The sequence below is a fragment of the Hakea prostrata genome, chromosome 3 (assembly GCF_041222555.1).
Source record: "Hakea prostrata isolate BN-2017 chromosome 3, UWA_Hpros_2, whole genome shotgun sequence".
In the NCBI taxonomy this organism is placed as follows: domain Eukaryota; kingdom Viridiplantae; phylum Streptophyta; class Magnoliopsida; order Proteales; family Proteaceae; genus Hakea; species Hakea prostrata.
The window spans coordinates 39,538,454-39,559,587 of record NC_142602.1 but is presented as its reverse complement, the minus strand read 5'-3'; the positions used below and the strand labels follow the sequence as shown (position 1 = coordinate 39,559,587).

General features: G+C 38.3%; 1 protein-coding gene across 1 annotated transcript in view; it reads left to right on the top strand.

Moving 5' to 3' along the window:
- The window catches only part of SKIP16 (SKP1/ASK-interacting protein 16), a 54,570-nt gene extending 35,558 nt beyond the window's left edge, over nucleotides 1-19,012 (top strand). The window contains exons 3-5 of the mRNA XM_089150383.1: nucleotides 130-348; nucleotides 13,594-13,700; nucleotides 18,502-19,012. Coding sequence (XP_089006509.1) covers nucleotides 130-348; nucleotides 13,594-13,700; nucleotides 18,502-18,580 — 405 coding nt within the window. The 3' untranslated portion in view covers nucleotides 18,581-19,012. The remainder of the gene's footprint in view (nucleotides 1-129; nucleotides 349-13,593; nucleotides 13,701-18,501) is intronic.
- Nucleotides 19,013-21,134: the final 2,122 nt, after the last annotated feature.

The window sequence follows — 21,134 nt, the reverse complement described above, 5'->3', positions numbered from 1 at the left end:
GCTGTTCTTACCAATTGAGCTCCGAGGGGATTCCCTTCTGGTGATTCACTGTTGCTGCTACTGTTCTTATTCTTCCTCCTGTTACTAATATTGACATTGTCTTCTGACTGATAAAAGCTTTGTTTTCAGATTCGGGCTTCTTCCGTGTTAGTTCCAGAATTAAGTGACCTACAGGAAGAGTCTGAAAAGTACTGGTTTTCATATTGTATTCGTATGCGGCTCCTTCCTGAGGGATGCATTATAAATGGGGTATCTTTCAGCTCATGCCAACTCCATTCGCGGCATTGGATCATCCGTGCCAATGGCACTGTTGTTGCTGAGGTTAATGATGAAGGTGTAATTGGAAAGGTGCACTTGACCCTTTCTGCTTTAGCTGATAGGAATTATTGATTCATTCTTATTGAGTAAAAATATAGGTTTGGTTGCTATCAATGGTCAGATTTGTTATTTTCCTGTTATGCTTCATCCTTTCTCTTTCGGCTTGAGAAGGACACAGCTTCCTTTCTATATATAAACTTTTGATCATCTGATAAATCAGAAACAAACACAGACAAAATTAGCCACATTCCTTTCTGTCAAGCAATAAATCAAAGGATCTGATAAATTGTGAAGATTCAATGTCATTGGAACACTGCAAATACAATCAGCACAACCACTGGACAAGGATGATATGCACAATTAAGAGGTCTACATCTTTTACATGAGCCCCCTCCTATTCCATTGGAAACATGGCACACCCCATACCCCCATGAACTGAAACCATACAAAACCCCTGTCATAGGGGTAAGTATAATAATTTACTACTTTCATTTTCATATTTATACCTTTATATAGATCATAATCATGTTTTATAACATTATTACATCATGTTGCTACGTACATCTTTATGTGAAGAGATGAACCTTTTTTTTTTATGATAGTCTTGCATGTTTATGTCTCTTTAATATTTGTTTAGCCTATAGTAGAACTATATAAGTTTTTTGGTATGCTATTTTTAATTGTGCCACATTTAATAGTTGTATTAACAAAAAAAGACATTGTAATGCCTTGCTCGCCAAGGAGATGCCTTGCGGTTGCCTAATTGCCATGGCGCTTAAGCAGTGCCCCAAACACCTTCGTTGCCTTGCCACCTTCATAACCTTGAATACTTTACTTTGCATTTCTCTTGGCATAGAAGGTTTTGATTTAATATCCATTAAAGACTTGCATGCAAGCCTCATGGCAAACCTTGAATTTGTGCTTCATAGGTACCACTTTCTGGTTCTTATAAAATGAGGCAAAAGGGACTCAATAATAGGAACTTCAGGTGGAATCTCAAGAAATACTGGAGCTTCTTCACTAACACTCTCCCCTTGAAGAAGAGGAGGGGAAAAAGAAAGAGTTATGCTTCTGAAAACCTCATCCGTAAAGAAAAAATACTTAATGAGATTCAGGGTGATAACATTTATAGCCCTTCTGTGTAGGTGGATAACTTAAGAAGATACACCGCAACCCATAGGGATTAAGCTTATCATGTCATGATGGTTACGAACAAAAGCAACTCATCCAAAGACTTTAGGTGGGACTGTAAAGTTGGCGGTTCCTAAAAGAACCTCAAGAGGACAGCGCTGGTCTTGGATGTGAGAGGGCATTCTGTTGATCAGCTAGGTCGTAGTCTGAATAACATCACCCCAAAAACGAGGAGGCACATGCTTGGTAAACATAAGGGGTCTTGCTACCTCTAGGAGATGTCTATTTTTGTGCTCAGCCACCCCATTTCGGGGAGGAGTATCCACACAAATGGTTTGATGGATAATCCCATGAGTAGCAAAATAGGAGGGAAAATCCCACCCCAATATTCAGTCCCATTATCAATCTTGAGAATTTTCACAACACCACCAAATTGGGTCCTAACCATATTATAGAAATTTTGGAAATAGGAAAAAACATCAGTTTTCTAAATTGATGAAGAAGATACACCCAAGTAGTCCTAGTGCAAAAATCAATAAAAGACACAAACCAACAAGTGACCAAAAATAGACACAATCCAAGAAGGACCCCACACATCAGAATGAATAATAGAAAAAGGCACTTTACTATGATTATCAAAAGTATGGTAAACATGTCTAGTTTGCTTGGCTAAAATGCGAGCATCACAACGAAAGTCATTCAAATTGTATCTTTTAACTAAGTTTGGAAATAATTTAGTCAAAACAGATAAAGTAAGGTGGCCAAGCCTATTATGCTAGTGTAACAAAGATGAAAGAGCAAGAGAGGATGATGTAGAGCCTGTAAAAAAACTAATGGTGATCCTTCCAACAAGTAGAGTCCCCTTTTCTATCTCCCATTGCCAATCAAACGCTGGTTTCCATGTCCAAAAAAAAAAATTGAGTAGGAAAGGATGTTATTTTAAAGTTCGAATCATGGGTAAGGGTACTAATAGAAAAAAGGTTAGTGGAAAATTTTGGAACATGTGAGATAGAAGAAAGCATAAGTGCAAGGGAACAAATAATGTAACCCTTTCTAGAGGTAGAGGAAAGAGATCCATAAGCTGTTCTAACATCTTGACCGAATGGAGTAGATGAATAAGTATAAAATAACAAGGATGAGCCTGTCATGTGGTCGGTTGCTCTAGAGTCAATTATCTAGCAGGAATAAATAGAGTTAACACTGTGACAATTGGAAATACGTGGGGGCTTCTGGGTATCTGATGTAGAAGAGACGACAAAGGCTACACTTACACTGGGAGTCGGTCCAGAAGAAACTCCGTCAAGCCTGGTCATCAACTTATGAAATAGAGTTTGGATCTCATATGCTGAAAGAGATGCTGATGTACTTTGGGTGTCTGAAATAACTTGATTAGCAGATACTTGATTGTTGCCCCTACTGCCACTCTTTCCTCCTTCATGAGAACTGGTTGGACACCCATGTAATTTCCAACATTTATCCTTTGTAGGACGTTCCTTCCCACAATACTCACACTAGGGGTTGAGAGTCACCAAAACTAGGCTTAGGATTACCAGAACCAGCAGCTAATGCATACCTATTAGGAGTCTGTGTATGTACCGTAGCTATCTGTTGACTATCCTCTGTATCTACCATGGCATAGGCTTGAGCCAGAGAACAGAAAAGCTCTCTGGAAAGGATCTGTGCGTGAATTTGGTTAAATTTTATATTTAGTCTTGCTAAAAAATCATTAACTTTATTTATCTTCCCATTGTTGATAGGCAATAGCATTTGCAACATTCTTTGGTGTAAACTTCCCATAGAAATCTAAAGTTTGGTAATATCCTCGAAGAGTGTTATAGTACTTAGAAATAGTAAGGTCCTTCTGTTGCAATTGATTGATCTTTCGTCTAATTTCAAAGCATTGTGTGCATCATTGTTTACACTGGAGTACGTATCCTTAGCAACTTCCCAAATAGTTGTTGCATAAAAAACGAGGAGATAATTTTGTGCTTTGCTTGATTCAAGGGAGTTGGTGGGAAACCCTGTAACCAAGCATTCATCTATGTACCACTTGGAAAGTTGTGGACCAAGAGTGGAAGATTTGGTAGAAGTCCCATCAAGATGGCCAGTAAAACCACGGACACCAACAACAAGGGAAATTGAACGGGACCATCTAAGATAATTTGTCCTATTGAGTTTCATAGTGGTCATCTAAAGTGAAGAAAACTCACGATCCCTATGAATGGATGAGATGGGAGACTCTTCAGATGTACTAGACAAGGGAGATGATGTGGAATCAGCCATCGTAGGAACGAGAAAGCACTCAAATTTGCAAACAGCTCCTTAGAACTATTCGAATTTACAAATAGATCCCTAGTAAGATTCAAATTTACAAACAACTTCCTACAACAATTTAAATTTGCAAAACAGCCCTATGGAACCAAGGTTTGAAATGTCGCCGACATTTGGCATTATGTCGGTGAAAAATTGACCCTCGATTTTAGGGTTTAGGGTCATTTTGGCTTGAATTTTGTTTGGTAACCTAACTTGAGGCCAATAAACACACTGTGAGCATTATTTTGGCCTAAAACCTCACATAAACTAATGTTATTAATAGGCACATGCCCGGCTGTATGGGGGCGAAACTGGAAGTCTAGAAAACTCATATAAACCAATGTAAACTATTGAGTATGGCTCATGCTTCACATTCTGTTGCTGAAGGGCATGGGGTCCCGTTCCTCAGTGAGAGAACAGGGGTCTGGGGAGACCGCCCCGATAGGGATGTGGGAGTAGCGCCCCTAGAGCTTGTAAAGGTCCTACATCACTTTGGTCTTCAAAGTTTTTTTGCTGTTTGGGCTTAGGGGTTTTAAGCCCTTACATATATTCTCTTGTAACATTACATTTGTAATAAGTTGTTTGAGAAGAATATAGTGAAAAACCTAATGCTGTACATAGCTTCATATTGAGGTGAACCGAGGTAAAATCTGTCTCTTTTCTTCTTGTTTTTTGCTTGATTGTGTGTGATTGATTGCTCTAATCCTAACACAAACATGCAAAGAGAACACAAGTACACAACTAGTAAATATTGGAGCAAAATAGGGTTAAAATGCAAGAAATAGGAGAGAGAAACTTTGGAGTAGAGAGAGAAAATGACAAAAAATGAGTGAAAATTTGCCAAAAATTTGACCGAAAATTCGACCGAAGTAGCTAAATATCGTTGACATTCTCGATATTTTGCAAATTTTTGAATTTATCATGTAGCCAGTGGTTTCATGTGGGATTCTATCAACACGGCGATATATTGCAGACTTTAGTTCCTTGTGAATTCACAGAACCACGATCTACCTCAAATAGGTAAAAAAATAAGGTTTTTCAGCGAAGGCAAAAATTCTGATCATGGAAGGATGTCTACAATGGCTAGAAACACCCTTGAGAGCCATTGATGAATTTATGAACATTGACAAAGTCTAGTTAGTTTAAGCGATAGGTTCTAGAGGGGCTTTTGAATCATAGAAACCCTTTTAGCAACTATCACAAGTAAGAGGAAGAAGAAGGGAGACAACCAAGAGGTATTTTTGCTTAAAAAGGGATGTTGATCATCCTAGGTGAGTCGCAGATGATGCAGTAAGACTCCTAGGGTTAGTCGCTAGGTGTAGGAAGGGTAGTTGGTGGTTTGATTTAGATTGTAATGGTGTTGGAGGCTTAGGCGATGGTTGTTATGTGTGTTGAAGAGCTGTTGGAGGTGTTGATGATGGTAGGGGTGGAGATTTAGAGGTGGTGGAAGCTTTTTCTGAATTTTTTTGACTTTCTTAGAATCTGTGATGGAGTGTTGGTGCCCTAGATTACGGTGGGAGATCTCGTGAGATATCTCGGTTTTTTTATAAATTGAGAGGAGATAAAGACTTAGTTTGGCGAAATGGGATGTCTCACTCGAGATCTTGCTATGTCTTGCCCCAAATTTCGCCATATCTCGCTGGAACTCTCAATTTTTGCAGATTTTTTGTTGATTTCAGCCGGATTTTAAAAAAAACTTGCAACTACTCTTAGTACATCTACAACATCAAAGGAAGATCAATCATTCTTTGCTTGTCTTATGAACTTATGAGTTAATGACTTATATAGAACATCTAATGGTTGTATAATCTTATTATTCTATTCTCAAAGTCGAGATTGTGATACTCATATGGATGAAATTTTGATGACATTTAAGTTATTCGATACACTTGCTTTTCATTTATATGCCTTAAAGGTTTTATATTGAATGTTGTATAACCTTACACTCCCTCATGCTACAGTATTTTGGTTTCACACTATGGGTAGACTTAGAAATCATACTTAGGGTTTTTTCTCACATATCCAAGGCCAACAGTGTGTTTAAAAGGCCTTACATAGGCTAAATACCAAGTTAAGCCCAATTAGGACCCTAAAACCCACCGAGATGGGCCACCGAGTTGACGCCAAAAAAATCACACATCCCTACTTTATAAGTTCTATGCGTGAAATTGAAATGCTGCAAAATGCAAGGTTAGACAACATGTAATGTAAAGATATCAAGTGATTCAAGTTATCAAGTATCAAATACATTATACATCAAACTGTCAAAGAACTTAAATGTCTTCAAAATTTTACAATCATAAGAAGTTTTAGTAAGTCATAAATCGTAATCTAAAAGTCATAAGTTTATAAGATTGCAAGAGTACGAGACAATCATGCAATGAGAATATCAAATATTGCCATGGGATCAAATCATAAAAATTTTAATCAAGTTCTTTAGCTCCAATTGCTCCACCACCAACTCTAGGCTCTCTAGCATCAGCTCCACAACTAGCTCCAGCAGCACCACGACCACGACGTACACCAACAGCTACATGTCGGCCCTCTATCTCCATGAGGTGGGCTACCATATATTCCCTCACATGAGTAGGGACAACATGACACATGGGTGTATCATAATACCCTCCAGCCAAATGTTGCTTGAATCGGCATTTTCCTCCATAAAGGGCTCTTCCATAGTAGTTGCATATGATCCTCTGTCCTCATGGATCCGCAGGGACACCGTGTTGCCACATAACATCATTGTCCTTTATGCCTATAAATAAAAATACAAAAGCCACATTACATATTCAATTGAAGTTAATAGTAAGGACTCAGAGTACTAGCAAGTAACACAAGTACACAATTGCACATGTAAAAGTCTAAAGTTTGAATATTGAAACTCGATGACTGGTTTACTGGCTGGTATCACTCAACATTTTGCATCAACTAATTCTGAATGGTGGCCACATATGACTTTCAAGTCAACTCATCACTATAGTATGTCACATATTGGTTTATGTGGGGCTGATGTCTCCATGTCAAAACTGGAGGAATAACACTTTAGGGTAACCGCCAATTGTGGGTGGGTGAAACTGTTCGTGCTGTTGTTGAATATATGGGGTAGGGGTTTCTAAACTAGTCAGTCAACAGCCCACCTTCACTCCTATATGTGTACTCTCTAGTGGCTGGGTCTTAAGGAATAGCATGATCTCCATAAGAAGAATACCCAATGTAATATGACCTGGTGCTCTGATCCCCATATAGGGTACTCCAATGATTGCCAACTGGCCAAACTCTACTGTTGTGAACCATTAAGACTATGATTTAGGCTTATGCTTCCCATGTTCAATTCAAGATGCTGTATGCTCGCATCATCATTCGTTTGTCCCTAGTTTGATTTGCTCTTCCTACTTCTAGTATAAGTCCGGGTGACAGGGGAGCCACGGCTCGCATGTGTTGGATTACTCGGACCTAGTAGAGGTGACTCCCTTAGTTGACCTTGACTTCCACTAGCAACACATCCAGCCTGATTGCCTCCATGATTCGATGGGTATCATCGGCATCATTTGAACTCCCACTACTAGACCTTACCTCAACTGTTTAAAGTCGACTACCTGACCAGGTGACTCCACAAATGGTACGCTTGACCCTGCTGATGTAACTATGGAAGCCTGACCCTCATCAAAAAACATGTGGTCAGCTACAACATCTGGGCCCATGGCAGCAACAATAGTAGGATCTAGCTTCCCTCCTGGCCCATCTAGCATTGGGCCACCTCGATCCTTAACCCACTGATATATAACAACATCTTCCTCATCCTTTGCGAGGGGCTCGTGGAATATATCAGTCAACTCAATTGGTTCCCCATTTTTGTCATCCATATCATCTTGTATGTGCCCTACTCTCAACCTCATGTTGTAATGCACATACACTAAGTCCTCAAGCCTCTTACTCCCCAATTTGTTCCGTACCTTACTATGGATGAGTGAGAAAGTGCTCCAATTCCTCTTGTAACCAAAAGATGAGCAATTCTATGAGAGTACTTGGATTGCTATGTTCTTGAGGTTTGGCAAACTAGTTCCATATAACACCCACTAGTCAGCTGTATAACCAAATATAAGAATGCATTAGGCAAGTAAAAATCTTAATACTTATATTAACTTATAGGTTATAGTCTTATGGACTTATTAGTTATCACTTATAGAGTTATAGTAATGGACTATTTACTAGGATCATTTTTTTGCTTAGTTGCAACCGCAGAAGGATTTCCAAAACTCCCTGATCTGTACACCAATTGTTCAATTATTGTATTGTTACTACTGTATATGCACTAATGTAAGAAGTTGAAGTCTTGAAGAAACAATTGAATAAGTTCTCACCTCTCCATTGATTATCCCCTGCATGACGGGATTTGACACGAGCTCCTCCATCATGTCTTGCACCGCATTCATCAACCTTACATTAAGCCCCAGATCATTCTTGTAATGGTACTTTGGTTTGAGGTAGTAAGCTTGTATTGTGGAAATAAAAAATTTGGTTAATGATTTATTTGTTTACTTGTTTATAAATTATAAGCTATAACAAATTAACAATGTAAATTAAAGTATACAACAAAAAATTTAAAGACTTAAGTGACTCATTAGCTAAGTGCAAAGGATGCATCAAGTGCGTCTCCCATCTATCATCGATGATCCTCTCGTAGGATTTGAAGGACCAGGGGCAACCGCTTTAACCAACTCTTTCATTTACAGGAGGGCCGCATATATGTGGGGCATTGTGGGCTTCTTCTCCGAATCCACCATCCTTAAAACAAACACAATAGGCTCTAAAATGCCTACTATGCTATTCAACTGGCTCTAAAAGGAATCATCAACAATGGTTTGTTGGACTATTGTTGCATCAGGATGGCTAGATCCACGCCAATTAAACCACTCCTCACTTGCAAACATGTGCTGTAGACCCACCACTTACTTCTAGAAGCTTTTTAGAGGTACATAGTTGATGGAGAATCTAGTCAATCCATGTCTGACTAGATCACCCTTACAGTGGTTTCTCATCATCTTCAGCACATAACTATGGTTATAAATAAAATTACTGACCTTCTAGCCCTATCAACCACAACATTGATTGATTTTCTCTTCCCTAAGTCCTTCAACATTAGATCAATCGAGTGTGCTGCACATGGTGTCCAAAAGAAGTGGATCTTGCTGCTCTTCATCTTCATCAACATTTCACTAGCTTTCTTAAAGTTAGCACCGTTATATGTGACAATTTGGACGACATTACTTGGCCCTACCTCAAGGACCACCTGCCTAAGAAGCTTGTAAAGGTAGTCAGCATCTTTGATTTTATCTGAGACGTCCATTGACTTAAGGAAGGATGTCTTTCCATTGCAACTCAGCATGAAATTAATGATAGACTGTCTAGTAGAACCAGTCCATTCATCTGCCATCACAGTAACACAATATGTTATCCATCTTTCTTTCAATGAACCAATGTATTCCTTCACCTCTTACTTCACCTTTGGTAAATATTTATTCATTACTTCCCAAGCTGTTGGGCATTTAACCCCTACACTTGCCCTAGCAACTGCATTGATCATCCCCTGATAGTATGGTGTTTTGGCTACATTGGCTGCAATGTTGTTGTAGAGCATGAATTTGCTAATCGCCAACCTAGCTTCCTCCTCCCTACTGCCTTCTCTACCTCCATCAAACGTATATGGAATGCTTCTTTAATAGATGTCTTGATGCTTGAAGAGGGAGGGGTCTTGGTCAAATGTGGTATCATAATTTGTAGTCTTCCTCCTTCTTTCAGTGCTCTCTCTTCCCCACTTCCATAAAATTGTCTAGGTGGCATGGATGCCCCTTACCCCAAAGGCCCAAACCACCTGCTTCTCTTGTCTGTTCATATTGCCTCACATTCTCAAAATGTAAGGATTGTTTGCTAGCTTCCATTTTATCTATCTCCAGTTGGCCTGTGACTCAATACCCATACACCTCCTCCTCTCCTCATTGTCATCTGACTCCTCATCAACGTCAACAAAAGGTCTCTGTAGCACTGTATCCCTTTCTTTGTCAACCTTCGTTTAAAGTTGTTGCAATTGCTTGTTGCATTTCATAAAGAACCTTAGGACACTTGGCAACATCTTTGTAGCCACCAGCCAACTATTGCTTTTTGTTTTGGTTGAACCAGCAGAGTTTAAGGTCTTGGGGCAATACTTGCATCGGGATTTTTTTTCTTGTCGGCAATCAATTGGTCCCCATGTTGCCAAGCAATGTCCTGAGTCCCACTGCCAATGCCGCTACTCCCACTAGTTGTCATTTAAGGTACAAACCTACAACACTCAAATACATACATGAATGATGAATGTTCCAAAATAATCATTAGAATAATTTGTAGATAATTAAAAACATGTAAAAACAACTTATAAAACACCAAAACACACACTTTGTTCTAAGACATATATACAATGCTCAAACAAACATGTTTGTATTTAAAATAATCTACATAATATAAGCATCATTTAAAAAAATTACTTTTTTAATAAAATTGTATTTAATTATTTATAAAAAATAAAAATAAAAAATAAAAAAGCAAGCATGATAATCAAAATATGACTACATGGGGTTGTAAGTTGTAATCCTCTCAATGTAGTTTAATATAAATTATAATCACATTCATATCATAAGTACTTTTTATATTTTTTTAATTTTAATTTTTTCAGATATTATGTTTTTTAAATATGAAAATTATAAAAAAAATAAATTAATAGCAGAAAATTAAATTTGTTTATGTGAAAGTGTAGATTGAAGCTAGTAGATCAACATATATTTATACTAGACTCACACACCCATTGTAGAACATTCTATTTTCACATGGTTCCATCTGAATTGCAGAATACCGCCATTGATCATCTTCTCAAAAAGTGAGTTTCCTTTGATTTTTTTCGTCTGAAACTCTTCATCTCCGTCTGAATCTCTTCTTTCAACCCTTGAATTAAGCCCAACTTCATTCGAACCATATTTGGGATTTTTTTCCCTTCTTACCTACGGTTCTATTAGCCCAAAAACAGAAAGAAATAGAATACCGATGTTTCAGGGGTTTTGTTGGCAAATTTGCATTTTCTAGGGATCTAATTGCAAATGTGCATAATTTCAGGGGCTTATTTGTCAGTTTGCATAATTTTAGGGACTTATTGGTAAATTTAAAAAGTTTTAGGGACCTATGTATAAATTTGCATAGGGTCAAGGACCTATTTGTAAATTTGCATAGTTTTAGGGACCTATTTGTAATTTCAATTTTCCGGGGGCTTATTTGTAATTTTCCAAAAGAAAAAGAGAGAAACATGGTGTTCCTTATATGCATTTTTTGAATCGTGGTTTGGCTATTACATTCTGTGATGTTTCAATTATTTTTGAAAGATTGAAGACTGAAGAACTGCAGACAATCTTTTCAACATGTCAACTACCGATGGTACTACTGCTCCCACTGGTTCTGAACATTACCCCACTCTTCATCCTCTTTTGATAAGATTTGATGGAACAAATTATTTGATGTCCTTTGACTGCCTTTAGTTTATGATTCAAACCAACTAGAAATTTAGACACAAAAATTTCATTCCTCTAAGCTTTAAGCTTCTCTATATCAGTAGTAAGGGGTTGAAAACATTTAACTCCTCCATCATGCCTTTAAAAGAATTATAATAGTCCTGAAGTGATTTATTAGCCTGCTTAGACTAAAATAACTTCTTATAAGTACTATAGATGTGTGTCAAATTCTTGGCTTGGGAATATGTTTCTTGCAAATCTTTCCATATTCTCTACGCAGTTTTGTGGAACATAACATTTGCAACTATGTGAAGTTCCATGCTATTCCACATTGAGATCTTAATGGTAGCATCTTCTTGGGTCCAACTAGAATAGGTTTTATTAGTTTCGGTCTGACTCAATAAATTTGAGCTTACCTTTTGCAATAATATAGACACGAGCAACTTGGGACCATAATGAGTGGTTGCAACTACCTTTCAACTCAATGGATGGGATCTGTACATTCACGTTATCTCCTTGAGGTCCCTTAAACTTAGCAATACTCATGGTGGAATCACCAATTATGACTAACATGAAAACTAAGGGAGATCTTACTGGGTATAAAGGGTACTAGCACTGTGGTGGAAAGCACAATCATAGCATAAACTATAGCCTAGAAGTATGAAGAAAAAAAAGCCCATAACTTGGAGAAAATATCAAACTATATTCTACAGAAACCAGAATTAAAAATACAAGAGAAGTAGTTGTAACTTGTATAACTGAAGTCAATCCAAGTTCTGGGGTCTCTAGTACTAGTAGTAGATATAGGCAGATCAGCTTACATGAATACCTGATCTAAACACTTTATGTGCATCAATAGGTGACTGTGCAACAAGAAACAAAAAACAGTACCTCTCTCAAAGGATCTCTATTTGAAGAATAATGATTTGATTAAAAGAGCTCTGATACCATGTTAGAAATTAGTCTCTAAGAATTAAATCAAGTGCAAGATAGAAGAAGAAAGCAAGGAAGGAGGAGGAGAAGAAAAAGTAGAACCAGCAAGTAGAAATTGCACCTTGCGATTCTAGATGAGTTTTCTAGAATTGAATGCCCTTTATAGTATTCAATTCTCCAATTACAATCTTGGACGACAAGTGTCTTGTCCTCTAAAAAACGAAACAATTAGTAAAGGAAAATGACAGCATAAACTCATAGAATTTTTTTTCCAAAATAGAAACAAATAGAAATAGGAAGTACTAAATAGAAAAAATAGAAAGCATGCAAAAAGGAGACTCCAGGCTGCAGCAACAAACCGTGCACAAATCTCGACAACAATAACAGCTTGGAAGTTTGTTTTTTCTGTTTTATTTTTTTATTTTTTAAATTAATAAGATGCTGGGTTTTAAGAAGTTTTGTTATTCGATTGGGCATCTCAATTTCAACTTAGTTATGAGTTTTTTTATTTTATTTTATATTAGAGTTGTTAGGCTATGGCTAGGGTCAAGGGCCAATCAGGGCCAGCAACAACGCTAATTAGGGGATAGGGACATAGCCATCTTGTCCCATCCTGGCTTGATCAGGGACAATCAGGGCAGGATAAGGACGGACTTGACCTATCAGGGTTTAGGGTAAGGGACAAGGATCTAGGCCTTGAATGAGGGTCAGGGTGAGATGAGGTTACCTATTAACATTTAGGGCTGGTGTTGGGTTTGAAAAAGTCTGGCCTGGCCTGTCCTCGTTGCAGCCCTACTCTTCCTTACAAGTGCCTCTAACAGTCTTTGTTGGACATGTGAATACCACCTCAAGCGGTACTCTCTTAACTTATCCTGAATTGGTGCAATACCCAAGTCTGATCTAATGTAATTGTTCCTCTACTCCATCTCTCTAGGCTTGCCATGCATCCTCCTCATCTCTGCTACAGTTATCTGTTTCTCTCTTTGTTACCAAACATTCTGCCCCATAGATCATAGCCAGTCTGCTAACTGTCTTGGTCGCCGAAGATTGTTTCTGCTAATATGGAGTGCTATATACTCTGGATACTGTTCAGGGTTGTGCATGGCCTGCATGTTGTTCAAGTGCATTTATGACACTTGAGTATATGAATGGTCATGAGTAAATCTCATTAATGGAAGCTATATTTTTCTCCTAAAGTTAATTTTCTGAAGCAGTGAACATACATGATTCTTGATACTTCTGCAGAAGACTAGAACTTCCTAATTTTGTTGAACTTTGTGCTTATATTGCAAATGCCATGCACTTTTCTCTTCCTTTTCCCTTTGGTTGGTTGTTTTAAAATTTTTGGTTATATTATTGGTTGCAGTATCCCCTTCTAGATACAGATGGAAGAGAGTTTGTCTATGAAAGTTGCACACCGCTGTCATCATCTTCTGGATCTGTTGAGGGTGCTTTCACATTTGTTCCTGGCAGGTACTTTCATTGACTTTGGTGCAAATTTAAAAGCTATTAGTTCTAGAATGTTAGAACATTTAGTTCAAACTACATATATTTCATGGAATCCAGCGTTTTCTTCATATGCATCATTGAGAACATTCTTACAACTTCCTACTTATTTACGGATTGTGCCTATCTTTAACATCTCATGGGCAAATATGGATTGCATGGGTGGGTCAGGTCCTTGGGAAGCAAAGAATATCATCTACGCTCCCCATACTGTAAAAAATCAGATTTTCTGTTGACAGTCTGTGGCTAAAACATCCATCATGTTTATTGCTTATCATTCTGCACTGTACTATTGTGCCATCAGTACCGTATGATACCACTCCATGTAATGTACTTTATTACTATTATGCATCCAACAGAACAATCTTGGTTCCTCTAAAATCATAGCCCCTCCATGTCAGGGCTCTTCGTTATTTTCAATGTTCTCATGGACCAGTCATTAGATGGACAAACCAAATAATCTGTGTGGATGAACTAACCATGGACACTCCAACAGTCTGAAGCTTTTAAGAATTTTCCGCTTCCTGAGTCTTGTCTCATGCTTGGGTCATTAGGATGTTAAGACTTTCAATGAATTACCATTGGATATGAAGTTGTGAGACATACCCAGTTGATATAAAATGACATGAATTTGATCATATTTATTGCCTTTGCATTGAAACTTGTGGAACCACCTAGACTCTGCAAGTTTTATGTAAAGGCCTCCAAACCAAGGAAGGATTTTCGGTGGTATTTTTCCATTTTGGAAGGAGGTGACACGAGGTGTACCACCGATATGATATATACCATATATCGGCAAGAAATCGCCGATTTTTCGATTTCTCGCCGATCTTTCGGCAATTTTTCGTCCTCTTTTTTTCTATTTTTTTGGGTATTTTTTGTCATTTATATATGAAATTAGGGTGAAAGGTAAGGTTGATTGACCGAAACACATAAAATAAGTTAAGGTTGATTGAAAATTTGAAATGCATAACTAGAAACTGGTAAGATTGATTGAAATTATAATTGGAAACCAAATTGTAAGGGTGAGGTTGATTGAAACTGTAATTGGAAACAAAGATGTAATTGAAGTTTTAAAGGAAAGTTGACTAAATCTATAAATTTACAATTAGAAATAAAATCATAAGGTAATATTTGTATCTCCTTCTAGTATAATTATATTTATTAAAATAAAAAAAGAAAAAGAAAAAGAAACTTGACTGAAACCCCTGCAAATGTCACCGAAATTCGGGGTTTCACCAGCCAGCAAAACCACAATTCTCACCAAAAAATTCGGCCTTGCTCCAAACTTAATGCTATCCCTTGGCTGTTAACAGCTGAGGGAAGATTAGCATTTTACCGTCAAAGAAAAATGAGATTACAAATGGTATGTTAAATTTACTGTTCTACCTGTACTCTAATCCTACCCTCAGTTGATAAATAGATATAAAAACACTAACTGAAATTCCTATTCTACCAGTTTACCCTCATAGAGGTAGGTGCAGGAATTTCCCTTTTGCCCATCTTCTTCCTTCCTTTCTTAGGTTTCTTGAATTTAATCCCTGACCAAATTTTGTCCCTAAATTAGGTTTCCTGAATTCAATCCATGACTCAGTGTTCTGCGTTTTGCTTTGTCATAAGTGGCAGAGAAAGAAAGAATCTTGGTATCTTCTTAAAAGAGGGATTCCTAAAACTAAAGAAGGAAGGATGAAACAAAAACCATTTGAAGAATCAAATGGACAAGAATGGGAGATAGGCTTAGGCTGCTATTGGAAGAGGGGAAAAGGAAATGGGGTAGAGACTTGAGGAGTTTTATCAACCTGAGGATTGAAGGGTGGACCGCTAAGGAAGAATGCCTGGCAAGGGCCTTAATTACGTCCGTTCTAACCAGCCTACTCCCTCCATCTGTCCATCACCAAAGTTATTGGAAAATAAAAATCCATTTCTTCAGCTTAATTTCTCCTTTGAAACTCCAAACTGGAGACAGAGAAAAGCAAAATGCCAAAACCCAAAACTCTGCTTAGCAGAACCTCAAAAAGAAAAGAAAAGAGAGAGAATGCTGCTGAGAATTTATTGGAGAATTGAAACAAAATATATTCATAATCTTCATAAATTTTGCAATTCCGCTCTAGAATCAGAATGGGTTGTATTTATCTCCAGTAATCTCTCAGAGAAGATCTAGGCAGCGGACACCGGATCATGTAACCAGGCCCAGCCCACATTAAAATCCATCGAGATTTGGACCACAAACCAGGCCCCAAAAGGTGCATCAAGGGCTGGTTGAATTCTTCCCAGGGGTATTTTGGTCATTTCATACCCTGAAGCACCAGACTGTTGTCAGGCATCCATATCTACTTTTATTGTTGAGTTTTGTTTTGGTCAAGTTATTGAAGAGTCTTAATCTGGGTATGAGTCCCAATTAGAGAGGGATTCCCTTGGTTAAAATCCACTCCTCACAAGGATCCTAAATTCACCTTTATTTTCTAATTTCGACTATTCCTTGATGAGTTATTACAGAGTCTTTGTTGGAGTGAGAGTCCATGTCTAAGTAAGAGTCCCTGGTTGGAATCCAATTTTCAAGTAGGATTTCTGGAAGTTGGTTGCTTATTTTGCATGTTAATTTTGATTATGAATCTAGTTGTTTTATTTAAGTTTTTGCCTAATCCAAATTGGATTCCCAAGTAGACTTCAAGTTAGTTTTCTACCTAGTTTAATTTTCCTTTAATGTAAGGCTATAAAGGGTGCCACCCCTCAGATAAAAATCAGATTGGATGAATTGACGAAACAAGCATTGAAGGAAGACTTGGGGGTCTTGAGTTGCTAGGAGGGAAAGCCCACAGCCTGGGTTATTTGAGTTCAATAATACTCTGCAATTTCTAGTTCTTCATCTCTTCCCTAAGCCTGTGGCAGCTGTTAAAGCTTCTGAATTTGTGCAACTTCTTCCAGGAATACCCTCTATAAGTGAGTACAGACACTCCCAACCCTTACCTGTCCTTCCCTACCCTTCACCACCATCCCAAACCCTAAAACCATAACCCTAATGCTTCTATCACCATTTTTTCTATTTTTCTTGGAATTTTTCTGCAATTTTCGATCTTAGACTTAAAACTCAAGGTGAGATCTACAGGCAATCTAACCGTTATATCTGCCCAAACTTTAGGAACATCATTTCCCTAACCCTAATGGCGTCCCCTCCCAATTTCAGCCCAATCAAACCAACTCAAACCCTAGTCTAACCCTAATGCTAGTTCCACTGAAACTCTCGTAACTCCCAAACCCTCAACCAGCCCTAAACCCTTTTAGGATTGACTTTTCCTACACCTTCTCTGCCTCCCCTCCAAACCCTAACCCTAACAAAGAGTCCTAAGCAAAGTAGGAAACCCAGTTTTGAGCCCTAGCCTTAGAATCAGTTGTGAAATTATAGAATAATAAAACAGAATTAATTCTCTGCAGCCCTAATATTGCCTAGCCAAACTCTATCATCCCCTCCAAGACTAATCCCCTCTTATCCCTAGAACTTCTAAGCCTAGATCCAAGGTGTGGAAGTCAAGGAAGCTCATCTGCAAGTCATATTTGGTCAAGTACAGATGCTTTCCATTGAGAGTTGACTAATATCAGACCTGAAATAGTGGGATCTAACCCTAATTGTACTGCTGGTTCTATTTGAGAGGATCTTGAAGACTGGCCCAAACCCTGGGTTACATTACCAGAGGGAGGGGTGGGTTGCCTCAAAAGGGTTTCCTCTGTACCAATTCCTAGATTCTAAACCTCCCGATTTCTAGTTCATTTTTCCCAATCCCATTTCTGAAACCTAAAAACAAGACCTGCAGAGATGTACGTGCACACGTGGCTCTCCATTGTCTCTCCTACTGCCGGAGGATTTGAGCAAGGTTTCGGATAACTCACCAGATCCTTGGAATCAATCGAGGAAGATAAGTGAAGGGGGAACTCCTTCACTCACCTCTATTACTGTGATTAAGTTTGAAAATTAGATGTAAGTTAAGGGGTATTTAGGTCATTTTAAGCCATAAGGGTATTTTTGGTCATATTATTAAAAAATTTGATTTCCAATCATTATCTATAAATGGTCCTTAATGGGGCCTAACATGGAAGATCTTTTCGTAATGTCCTGCAAGTCTGGGGTGCATGTATGTAAATGTGTGTGCTATAAAGAACCTCCCATGCCATGCCAATCATGGCAAGGGATCCCTTTTTGTTAACAAGGGGGTGCTCGGACAGAACGATCAGTGTGGGTCTCACATGATCATGATATTGTGTATGTGTTTCTTTTCTTTTCTTTTTTTCTTTTTTTTCCCTTTGCGGGGGGGGGGGGAGGAGTGTGGTGGAGGGTCAGGGGCGCATAAGAATGTGGTTCATTCCCATGGCTCCTTTGCTGAGATATGGTAGCACATGAATGACCTAAAAGTGTTGATGCCCCCTGCATGTGCTACCAATGGCCCATGCCGGTGTAGAGGCTATTCCCATTCTTTTTTGTTGAACCAATTATTAAGAACAAATCCACCCATTCTTGTATTGCATATCTAGATGATCCATGTTCTATCTTTTTCCGAACTACATGGATCTTTGTATTCCAAACTACATGGATCTGTGAAAGCATTACAAAACTCCCCTTATTTGAGTTACAGAATTGCTTACAAAACTTTTCAGTTGCAAGTAAGAGCAGTAACTTAAGATGTGGATAATCTATGTTCCTTTGAAAGTATACTCAGCTGAATGGAATCTGGTTGATCTTGCTTTTCACAAGCTCAAGTTCTGTGCTTCTTTGTAGGTTGACTAACCCAAAAGGCATGCCATTTGAAGTCCAAGTGGAATGGTTTCCTCTTTGCCTTCCAGACTACGTTTTCTGATCACAGGATGTATAAATCAAAGAAATTTGGTGCAAGCAGGAAGATGTGCTGATCTAATCCTGTACCCAAAACAGGCTAAATGGCCACTTACATTTTCCCCTTATTGGTAGATTTTACGCCATATATTAAGAACATTAACATTACCCCATTCCGGTCACCCACACTTCTAGACTGGTTCGTCACTCAAGTAGCTTTTAAATCCTCCGTTGGAGAATATATCGGCCGCAATAGCCCAGACCCTGATAATCTATGCATTTGCCTATCTAATTAATACAAGTATTTCTATCTTTTTCATAAAAAAAGGATATAGAGATGTTGAATTGCTGAATGACTAGACTTCCTTCTAAACTAGAATATGTCCATCATGGTGGTTGATAATTTTTTTGATGATGTCTGTATCTCGATGGGCTTGTTTCTTCCTTGTGACTGCCCTCTTGCTCCTTCTTGGGTGGTATGTATGAAGATAAATTCCACGTGTGACTACCCATCTTGAGAGAACAAGGAATAGATTTTAACACAGGAAAAACTTGGATGAATTGAGGTGTCCTTTACGCGAACAATCCTCATGCAGTAAAACTTGCTTATACTTTGCACTACAAATATTTTCCCATCAATGGTTGTAACATCTCTTTCCCTTAAGAATGGAATTTGTCTTCGAGTTCCGACGTCTGGGAACTGATTCGGAATGCTTTCAAGGTAGAGTTTGAAGTTGGAAGCCCATTCCAAGTGAGTAAGAATTTCATCTCTCTGGTTGTGCACATGCTCGTTGAGGATTGCATGAGGATGTGGAAGCAAGACTTGGTCTCTCAAAAGTCGAAACTAGTCAAGGAATGTTAAGGTTCAAATCCTTCACCCCGAGATACTGGGTGGATTCGAGAATCAGCAGGTAATTGCAACTTGAGATCTCAATCAATCACAGACGATAGATATTGGCATACCATGTACTTAGTTTAAATAAACTATCGAAGAAACATTAGGACATTAGGCTACTATTATGGCAGTTTTAAAGGACGGGAAATTGGAATGAAGTGAGCATATTTAGACAAGACACTATTTAGGAATACCCTCCCACATTGGATTTGGAACAACTAGTAAAGGTTGAAGTAAACCGTCAATGCAGAGCTGTTCTAGTGGTGAAACCATCATCTCTTAGTGAAGAGGTTGTGGGTTCGACTTTTGCTGAGGCATATTAATATCCCATCCCCAGCTTAATAAAACCCTTTTGTACAAAAAAAAAATGTTGAAGTAAACCTGCTGGAGATACATGTTTGCAACTGCACGATTTATCCTTTATGAAACACCAACTTAAAGATGGTTATGGAAATACTGCATGGTCTTGTTGTAACCCTCATGGTCATTGGTGCTCCCATGGAACGGATTCACCATATCTTGAATTAAAAAGTGATTTCAGCAAGGTAACTGTACCATTCAAAAAGATAAAGAGTCCATGGCCCATTGACTCTTTTAGTTCGGTTGGCGAGCTCTTGAAGGAATAGGGAGTAGTATCCCTCTATTAAAGGGGAGTTTTTTTGCCAAACTGGCTGGAGATGAAGTAAAATATCCCACTTATGCCAATGAATTTTCAGTGTACTGGAAATTAATCAGGAAAATTACATGATTAGCTTCTTTTAGGTTTTCTTTTACAAAAGTAACCACTCAATGTATCACCTAACAAAACTACCTAAAACTGAGTTTACATTTACAAAACTAACCAAAATAGTGATTTTTCATCCATTTAGACAACTTTAACCCTTAAAACTAAATAAACTAAAGAGGGAAAATTATTATTTTGTCCAAACGAAAAAAATCACTAATTTTTCATACCCTTTGGACATTTTCATCCCCATATTGAAATAATCAATTTTAGGGTAAAAATATCCGAAGAGATGAAAAACCACTATTTTGGTTAGTTTTGTAAATGCAAACTCAATTTTAACTAGTTTTGTTAAGTGAAACTTTGAGTGGTTATTTTTGTAAAAAGAAGACTAAAAGTAGCTAATTATGTAATTTTCGCAAATTACTCTCACTTTATAAGTTTAAATCTTTCTTTAAGCGTCTGTTGAATGCAGGGCTACCAGTTAATAGGCCTGCAATAGGGTAGGGCTTGGCCGGGCTTTTGCAATCCCAAGCCTAGCCCTTTATGTTCTAATCTAAGCTCATTCCTGCCCTGACCGTAGTTCAGGGCCAAGGATTGTTGTCCCTAGCCCAAAGCCCTACAGGGTCAAGCCAAGCCCATTCCCGCCCTAATTGGCCCTAAATAGGGCCAGGTCGGGATGGGTTGGCCCTGATTGACCTTGACCCTGATTGGCCCTGTCCTTGACCCTAATTGGCCGTGTCCCTAGCCTTGACCCCTGACCCTAATTGGCCTTGTCCCTGGCCCTTACCTTGATTGGCCTTGTCCCTGGCTCTAATTGACCCTATCTTGGCCCTTACCCTGATTGGCCTTGTCCCTGGCTCTAATTGACCCTATCTTGACTCTATCCCTGATTGGTCTTGTCCCTAGCCTTAATTGGTCATATCCTTGAACCTAAAATATCAAATGTAAATTCATAAT